At 42.0% G+C, this 10107-nt stretch overlaps 1 protein-coding gene across 1 annotated transcript in view; it reads left to right on the top strand.

The window, feature by feature from the left end:
* Positions 1-4874: 4874 nt before the first annotated feature.
* The window catches only part of wdr18 (WD repeat domain 18), a 217438-nt gene continuing 212205 nt past the window's right edge, over positions 4875-10107 (top strand). The window contains exon 1 of the mRNA XM_043721023.1: positions 4875-4922. Coding sequence (XP_043576958.1) covers positions 4890-4922 — 33 coding nt within the window. The 5' untranslated portion in view covers positions 4875-4889. The remainder of the gene's footprint in view (positions 4923-10107) is intronic.

The raw sequence follows: 10107 nt of genomic DNA, 5'->3' as shown, positions 1-10107 counted from the left end.
CACTTAATGGTAAGGTCCTAGGGAGTGTTGCTGAACAAAGAGACCTTGGAGTGCAGGTTCATAGCTCCTTGAAAATGGAGTCACAGGTAGTTAAGATAGTGAAGAAGGCGTTGGTATGCTTTCTTTTATTGGTCAGAGTATTGAGTACAGGAGTTGGGAGGTCATGTTGCGGCTGTACAGGGCATTGGTTAGGCCACTGTTGGAATATTGCGTGCAATTCTGGTCTCCTTCCTATCGGAAAGATGTTGTGAAACTTGAGAGGGTTCAGAAAAGATTTACACGGATGTTGGCAAGGTTGGAGGATTTGAGCTATGGAGAGAGGCTGAACAGGCTGTTTTCCCTGGAGCGTTGGAGGCTGAAGGGTGACCTTATAGAGGTTTACAAAATTATGAGGGGCATGGTTAGGATAAATAGACAGTCTTTTCCCTGGGGTGGGGGAGTCCAGAACTAGAGGGCATAGGTTTAGGAGAGGGGAAAGATATAAAAGGGACCTAAGGGGCAACTTTTTCATGCAGAGGGTGTATGGAATGAGCTGCCAGAGGATGTGGTGGAGGCTGGTACAATTGCAACATTTAAAAGGCATTTGGATGGTACATGAATAGGAAGAGTTTGGAGGGATATGGGCCGGGTGCTGGCAGGTGGGACTAGATCGGGTTGGGATATCTGGTCGGCGTGGACGGATTGGACCGAAGGGTCTGTTTCCATGCTGTACATCTCTGACTCTATGATCTGTTGGGTTGGTTTTGCTGATCTGAGATTTCTCCTGGAATCTCCTTTTCTGAATGCTTCCATTGGTTTGCAATAGGCATGGGGTATCTGTTTCACATATGAAAGGTTTCTGACTTATTTATTTAAAATTGCAAATTAGCATCTGTTGAAGGAAAGACAAGCTGGTCTTCTTCATGTTTAAAGTGACTTACTGCAGAGAACTGAAAGAGTTTTTGACTGCTGCAGATCTGTTTCTCATCATGTCTGCTTGGTTTTTCTCTGTCTTATTTGCAGCCCAAGCTGTTCAGCTATCTGACAACTATGGTCATGCTGTTACCTCAAGAAAGATATTATTGCCATAGAGGGAATGCAACAATGGTTCACCAGTCTTGTTTCAGGGATGGTGGGATTGTCCTGTGAAGAGAGATTGGTCAAACTGGGTGCATATTGGCTAGAGTTTTGAAGAATAAAAGGTGATCTCTTCGAAACATGTAAGATACCTAAAGGGATATCTTACAGGTTTCAGTGAGATCACCTTTCATTCTTCAACACTCTGGAGAATATGCACCCAGTTAACCCAGGGTTAATGTAGGTATGATGATTCCTCTGGTTAGGGAGCCTAGAACCTAGAACCAAATGCCATTTAGAACAGAGATGAGGAGATTTAATTTTACACAGGGGGTTGTGAATCTTCAGACTACTCTATCCTGGAGAGTTGTGAAAGGTCAGTTTTTGAGTATATTTAAAGTAGCAGTTAATAGATATCTGATTAGCACTGAAACAAAGGGTAATGCAGAAAAATTGGTCAAAAGTGTTTGTTTGATCAGCCACAATCACAATGAATGGCAGAGCATACTTGATGGGGATCTCTGTGTCCTTTACCCTAGTTACCCTAAACTTTATGACACACAGGTCATTGTTCCCTAAATGTTTCCCATCTGACACTTGATCCTCTTGGTCCACCTCATTCCCAAGAAACAACTCCAGCAATGCCTTCTTTATTCTTGGACAGGGAACATATTGCCGTAGAAAATACTCTCCTGAACACTCTAGCAACCTTTTGCCAATGTCTGCCATTATTCGACTACTAAGCCAGTTTATATTTAGATAATGGATGTCCTCATTGTAACGACTCTGTCATTCTTGCATTTCTTGTAAATTCTTTGTTCCTCTTTATCTTTCAGATAAATTGCTGGCCAATAGATTACAACAAGAAATGTAATTGCACTTTATTTATAGCCAAATCAAGGCTGTCCTTGACTATCTGGGGCATCTTTTCTCTAGTACTGGAGTCATTTCCATAATACTACCACCTTTTACGCCTTTTCTTTTTTTCCCCCCAAGCACCTTATTTCCAAGGATATTTAATACACAATCCTGCACTTCTTTGAGCCAGTTCTATGTTATTGCTATAAGATCATATTACCACGTGGGTATCTGTGTTTTCAACTCACCAGCATTATTTATCACATTCCTATACATGCACTACAATGTAAATTTAGACTGTTACTTTTCCCTCTTAGACTGAAAGCACCTAATACCATACTTTTGCTTGTATCTCTCTCACCTCATTCCCAAGAACTGAGTCCAGCAATTCTTCCTTTTTTTCATTAGCTAAAAACAATGACTGCAGATGCTGGAAACCAGATTCTGGATTAGAGTGGTGCTGGAAAAGCACAGCAGTTCAGGCAGCATCCGAGGAGCAGGAAAACTGACATTTCAGGCAAAAGCCCTTCATCAGGAATAGAGGCAAAGTGCCTGCAGGGTGGAGAGATGGGTTGGGGAGAAAGTAGCATAGAGTACAATAGGTAAGTCGGGGTGGGGATGGAGGTGATAGGTCAGAGAGGAGGGTGGGGGAGGGTAGCAAAGAGTACAGTGGGTGAATGGGGGTGGGGATGAAGGCGATAGGTTCGAGAGCAGGGTGGTGTGGATAGGTGGAAAGGAAGATAGGCAGGTAGGACAGGTCATGGGGACAGTGCTGAGCTGGAAGTTTGGAACTGGGGTGAGGTGGGGGAAGGGGAAATGACAAAACTGATGAAGTCCACATTGATGCCCTGAGGTTGAAGTGTTCCGAGGCGGAAGATGAGGCGTTCTTCCTCCAGGCGTCGGGTGGTGAGGGAGCGGCGGTAAAGGAGGTCCAGGACCTCCATGTCCTTGGCTGAGTGGGAGGGGAGTTGAAATGTTAGGCCACAGGGCGGTGAGGTTGATTGGTGCGGGTGTCCCAGAGATGTTCCCTAAAGCACTCTGCTAGGAGGCGTCCAGTCTCCCCAATGTAGAGGAGACTACATCGGGAGGAACAAAAACAATAAATAATATTGATTCCTTTTTTGTTGGACTGGAAATGTTTGAGGAGGTAACAATCCGATTAGACCAAGGAGTGCCAATGCATGTTATCTACTTGTACTCCCAAAAGGCCTTTGACAAGGTGCTGCACAGGAGGCTGCTGAGTAAGATAAGGATCCACGGTGTTCGAGGCATGGTACTACCATGGATAGAAGATTGGCTATCTGGCAGAAAGCAGAGAGTGGGGATAAAAGGGTCCTTCCCAAAGTGGCAGCTGGTGACTAATGGTGTTCCACAAAGGCCAATGTTTGGACCAAACTTTTCACTTTAATGATCTAGATGAAGGAACTGAGGGCATTCTGGCTACATTTGCAGATGCTACAAAGATAGGTGGCATTGAGGAGGCAGGGAGGCTGTAGAAGGATTTAGATACGTTAGGAGAGAGGGTAAAAGGTGGCAGATGGAATACAACATGGGAAAGTGTGAGGTCATGCACTTTGGTAGGAAGAAGAGGCATAGACATTTTTCTAAATGGGGAGAAAATTCAGAAAAATGAAGTGTAAAAGGACTTGGGAGTCCTTGTCCAGGATTCTCTGAAGGTTAACATTTTGCAGTTTGAGTCGGTAGTTAGGAAGGCAAATGCTGGCGAATGGGACTAGATTGGGTGAGGATGTCTGGCCGGCATGGATGAGTTAGACTGAAGGGTCTGTTTCCGTGCTGTACATCTCTTTGACTAATATCGTGTTGGCATTTATTTTGAGAGGATGAGAATATAAAAGCAGGGATGTACTTCTGAGGCTTTAGAAGGCTCTGGTCAGACCACATTGTGTATTGTGAACAATTTTGGGCACCATACCTCAGAAAGGATGAACTGGCCATGGAGTAGTTCCAGAGGACGCTCATGAGAATGATCTCAGGAATGAAAGACTTAGCATATGAGGAACGCTTGAGGTCTCTGGTTCTATACTCAATGGAGGGATCTAATTGAAACTTACAGAATACTGAATGGCCTGGGGCAGAGTGGATATTGGGAAGGTATTTCCATTAGCAGGAGAAACTAGGACTTAATTAGGACTAGGTGTTAAGAGAAGACCTTTTAGAACAGAGATGAGGAGAAACTTCTTCAGCCAGTACGAGGAATTCATTGCCATAGAAGGTTGTAGAGTCCAGGTCATTGAGTATATTTACTACAGAGGTAGATAGGTTCTTGGTTATCAAGGAGGTCAAAGTTTATGGGGAAAAAACAGGAGAATGGGGTTGAAAAAGTTATCAGCCATGATTGAATGGTGGAATAGACCCGATGGGCTTAATGGCCTACTTCCTGCTCCTATGTGTTATGGTCTTATGGTCATATGGTGCTGCAGTAGGAAATTCTTCAACACACTTGTTCCCCTCTCTGGACTTTACATTGCATCTTGCTATCCCACACTAGTATTACATATTGTTTGTAATCTTATCAAATTATTTTAAACCCCCCTCAACACTACCAGTAAATCACACCATTGAACACTAATCCTAGCTCTGTTTCGATGCAACCTGTATAGTCTTTACAAATTGCAGCTCCCTAGAATTGATCCAAATGTTCTTTGAATGTCACACCTTTCCTTCTGCACCAACTCTCCATTCATATGTTCATCTGCTCTGTCCTCTTATTTCAAAACCCACTTGCATATGCTCCAAAGTAAATCAATGATGATTATTTTTGATATTTCTACATAGATCTACATAGATCTCTAAATTTTGATTGCAGGACCATCTGTGTCATTAGTTATATGTTATAATTAGTGTTATATGGGCTGCAAACATGAATGTGGACAATTTTATCTGTTTCTATTAAATGTTTTCCTAATATTTATAATGAAGCTCTTCAGAATTGTTATTACACACTTCTGGAATAGATGGAACTTGAACCCAGGCCATCTGGATCAGAGGTAATGTGCCCTCCTTAAATGTTGTCCTTTATTTTCCTCTCATTGAATTGCTGACTTTTGGTGTGACTGGTTCTGTGAATGCTAGATGTTGTTCATAATTCTGATTATATATCTATTCTTCAAAGATTAAATAATTGTGTAGAGTGTCACAGACAAACCTGACCCTGCTGTCAAAGGGCAGCAATCTGCAATTAGTAAGTGGGACTCCTGGTTTATTTCTTTCTCTTCTCTCTAATCTAGGGGTACTGACATTGGTAATATGAGAACTGAACCTAGCTGTTGGCATCAATCGCCAACCCTTTAGCTAACTGTGCTAACTAACTCCCCCAATACATCTATATACTTAAATGTGATACAAAAAAGATGATGTATGACTCGGTTATGATTTTTAAAAACACTTTACAGTGTATTATTCTCTTATAGCCTTTGAGACTTTGGGGAAATTTAATGTATAAAATGACAGTTGCACAGAACAGCCAATGGAAGATTCCAAAAGGGACATTTGTATCACAATTATGCGTGAAGTATGTGAAACCAATGGATATTAACAGGATGTGAGAATTTAGATCTGTAGTTTGTTTAATGTAATTCTAAATAAATTGAGCCTATGTTCTCCTTCAGAATGTTTGGAATGCGATCTTCAATTACTGTGGTTATGCTAAAATAGATAGACTCATAGAGATGTACAGCACGGAAACAGACTCTTAGGTCGAAGTCATCCATACTGACCAGATATCCTAAATGTAGTCCCATTCAGCCTCTCCCTATAGCTCAAATCCTCAAACCCTGGCAACAGATTTACAAGCATCCTTGTAAATCTTTTCTGAGCCTTTGAAATTTCACAGCATCCTTCTTATAGCAGGGAGATCTGAATTGTACACAATCTTCAAAACGTGGTCTAACCAATGTCATGTACAGCCAGATGACCTCCCAACTCCTCGACACAAAGTGCTGACCAATAAAGGCAAGCATACCAAAAGCCGTCTTCACTATCCCATCTACCTGTGACTCTACTTTCAAGGAACTATGAAATTGCACTCCAAGGTGGCTTTGTTCAGCAACTCTCCCCAGGATCTTACCGTTAATTGTATAAGTCCTGCCTTGATTTGCCTTTCCAAAATGCAGCACCCCACATTTATCTAAATTAAACTCCATCTGCCACTCCTCGGCCCATTGGCCAAGTTAATCATTAAAGACAGATGACTGGTGGGGGTTTAACCTGAGGGTAACCACACGACAGACAAGGCTGAGAAGATGAAACCTTCAAATACCTCAGCCAGGTACAGGAACTGAACCCCGCTGTTGGCATCAGAAATCAGCCATCTGGTCAACTGAGCCACAGAACTGTGTCATAGTCTAGTCACATTACAAGAAGGACAAAAATGCTCTGGAGGTAGTGGAGAGGAGACTTACAATGATGCTTGAAAAATTACAGCTATGAGAACATATTGGATTGGCCAAGGTTGTTGTTCTGAGAACAGGGAGGCTAAGGGGTGACTTGTGAGATGTGTAAAATTATGGAGGCCCAGATAAGTAGACAGTGAAGGCTGGTTTCCTCTAGAGCAGAAATCAATTACACAGATTTACAGATAGTTCATAAGATATAGGGGCAGAATTAGGACATTCGGTCAATAGAGTCTGCTCCACCATTCGATCATGGCTGATTAGGTGGCATGGATAAGATGGAAAATGTTTTCACCCAGAACTGATTGGGTATCTGGGATTTGTTGCTGACTTAATGGGTGCCTGCAATGTGCAACTCAATTTGACGGTGGAGGAGGCAAAAACTTCTTCTCATTCTGGACAAACCTGAATAAAGCTGCCTGTGTGTGAAAATAAGCCTTGAACAATAAATGTAAACTTTGACAAGAGTCTGGGCTTCGCCTTTTCTGAGTTTTGTGCTCCTGGCTTTGGTTAAAGATAAAATAAGCAAACAGTCTTGCTGGTTTTCCAGTTGGATGTTAGTTTAGATTCCTTATCATGGAACTAAATGAATGGCTAATTAAAAATACAAACAGAGGCTTTAAATAAAATTGACTGGATGTTATTTCACATTTTCCTGAAGTGCTATCCATGATTAAACTTTCCAGAGATGTGCTTTGTTTGTGTGACCTTGAATGGATTCTAACTCCTGATATCTCAAAATATTCTTAATGTAGAATAGACAGATACTTTTTGAATAACAACCACTAGCAAGTGAAAATAACAAGTGAAAGTCCCTATTTCAGTTCAATACTCAATCTTCCTCAAGCATTGTTATTAACTGAAAACTCAAATTGAAAAAAGATATGAGTAACATCACTTCTGCCTTCATCAAACAAACCACCTCTCCAATACCAGTTACTAAAATAAATCTGCCCAAATGTATTTTCTCAATTTCTTTCCCTCACATGAAAGTGCATCTTGGCCTCAGTTCCATGGGTACTTGGTGCCTTCTGGAATCTTGATGATGGCCCTATGTTTAGCAAAAATATACTTTATACATAAGATTTATAAAAATGCATTCTAATATTACAATGTGAGCAAGCAAATGTAATTTATCCCATACAACAAGTTCCACTTGATACAATTGTATAAAGTCATAGAGATGTACAGCACGTAAAGAGACCCTTTGGTTCAACCCGTCCATGACAACCAGATATCCCAACCCAATCTAGTCCCACCTGACAGCACCTGGCCCATATCCCTCCAAACCCTTCCTATTCATATACCCGTCCAGATGCCTTCTAAATGTTGCAATTGTACAAACCTCCACCACTTCCTCCGGCAGCTCATTCCATACACGTACCACCCTCTGAGTGAAAAGGTTGCCCCTTAGGTCTCTTTTATAGCTTTCCTCTCTCACTCTAAACCTATGCCCTCTAGTTCTGGACTCCTCCACCCCAGGGAAAAGACTTTGTCTATTTATCCTAACCATGCCCCTCATAATTTTGTAAACCTCTAGTAAGGTCACACCTCTGCCTCCAACGCTCCAGGGAAAATAGCCCCAGCCTGTCCAGCCTCTCCCTATAACTCAAATCCTCCAACCCTGGCAACATCCTTGTAAATCTTTTCTGAACCCTCAAGTTTCATGACATCTTTCCGATAGGAAGGAGACCAGAATTGCATGCAATATTCCAACAGTGGTCTAACCAATGTCCTGTACAGCTACAACATGACCACCCAACTCCTGTACTCAATACACTGACCGATAAAAGAAAGCATACCAAATGTGTGGTTCACTATCCTATCTACCCGTTTCCCACACACAAAGCCATATTGACTATCCCTAATCAATTCTTGCCTTTCCAAATACATGTACATCCTGTCCCTCAGGATTCCCTCCAACAACTTGCCAACCAGTCAGGCTCACCAGTCTATAGTTCCCTGGCTTGTCCTTACCACCCTTCTTAAACAGTGGCACCACGTTTGCCAACCTCCAGTCTTCCGGCGCCTCACCTGTGACTATTGATGATACAAATATCTCAGCAAGAGGCCCAGCAATCATTTCCCTAGTTTCCCACAGAGTTCTAGGGTACATCTGATCAGGTCCTGGGAATTTATCCACCTTTACCTGTTTCAAAACATCCAGCACTTCCTCCTCTGAAATATGGACATTTTTCAAGATGTCACCATCTATTTCCATAGATTCTATATTTTCTATGTCCTTTTCCACGGTAAATACTGATGCAACATACTTGTTTAGTATCTCCCCCATCTCCTGCAGCTCTACACAAAGGCTGCCTTGCTGATCTTTGAGGGGCTCTATTCTCTCCCTCATTATCCTTTTGTCCTTAATGTATTTGTAAAAACCCTTTGGATTCTCCTTAACACTATTTGTCAAAGCTATCTCATGTCCCCTTTTTGCCCTCCTGATTTCCCTCATAAGTATACTCCTACTGCCTTTATACCCTTCTAAGAATTTACTCGATCTATCCTGTCTTTACCTTACATATGCTTGCTTCCTTTTTCTTAACCAAACCCTCAAGTTCTTTAGTCATCCAGCATTCCCTATACCTACCAGCCTTTCCTTGCACCCTAACAGGAATATTTCTATGGCCTCTCATTATCGCATTTCTGAAGGCTTCCCATTTTCCAGCCGTCCCTTTATCTGCGAACATCTGCCCCCAATCAGCTTTTGAAAGTTCTTGCCTAATACCATCAAAATTGGCCTTTCTCCAATTTAGAACTTCAACTTTTAGATCTGGTCTATCCTTTTCCATCACTATTTTAAAATTAATAGAATTATGGTCGCTGGCCCCAAAGTGCTCCCCCACTGACACCTCAGTCACCTGCCCTGCCTTATTTCCCAATAGTAGGTCAAGTTTCGCACCTTCTCTAGTAGGTACATCCACTTAATGAATCTGAAAATTTTCTTGTGTAACAAATTAACAAATTTGTTACACTTAACAAATTCCTCTCCATCTAAACCCTTAACACTATGGCAGTCCCAGTCGATGTTTGGAAAGTTAAAATGCCCTACCATAACTACCCTATTATTCTTACAGATAACTGAGATCTCCTTACAGGTTTATTTCTCAATTTCCCTCTGACTATTAGGGGGTCTATAATACAATCCCAATAAGATGATCATCCCTTTCTCATTTCTCAATTCCACCCAAATAACTTCCCTGGATGTATTTCCAGGAATATCCTTCCTCAGTACAGCTGTAATGCTATCCTTTAGCAAAACCGCCACTCCCCCTCCTGTCTTGCCTCCCTTTCTGTCCTTCCTGTAGCATTTGTATTCTGGTACATTAAGCTGCCAGTCCTGTCCATCCCTGAGCCATGTTTCTGTAATTGCTATGATATCCCAGTCCCATGTTCCTAACCATGCCCTGCCTGAATTCATCTGCCTTCCCTGTTAGGCCCCTTGCATTGAAATAAATGCAGTTTAATTTATCAGTCCTACCTTGTTCTCTGCTTCGTCCCTGCCTGCCCTGATTGTTTGAGTCGCTTTTGATCTCAACTATACCAGTCTCAGATTGATCTCTTTCCTCACTATCTCCCTGGGTCCCATGTACGCCCCCCCCACCTTACTAGTTTAAATCCTCCTGAGCAACTCTCGCAAATCTCCCTGCCAGTATATTAGTTCCCTTCCAATCTATCCTTCTTGTACATGTCACTTCTACCCCAAAACAGTTTCCAATTATCCAAAAATGTGAATCCTTCTCCCATACACTAGCTCCTCAGCCAAACATTCATC

The sequence above is a fragment of the Chiloscyllium plagiosum genome, chromosome 31 (assembly GCF_004010195.1).
Source record: "Chiloscyllium plagiosum isolate BGI_BamShark_2017 chromosome 31, ASM401019v2, whole genome shotgun sequence".
Classification (NCBI taxonomy): Eukaryota; Metazoa; Chordata; class Chondrichthyes; order Orectolobiformes; family Hemiscylliidae; genus Chiloscyllium; species Chiloscyllium plagiosum.
Note: the sequence above shows the minus strand (reverse complement) of the source record. Positions and strands in the feature narration are given on the sequence as shown.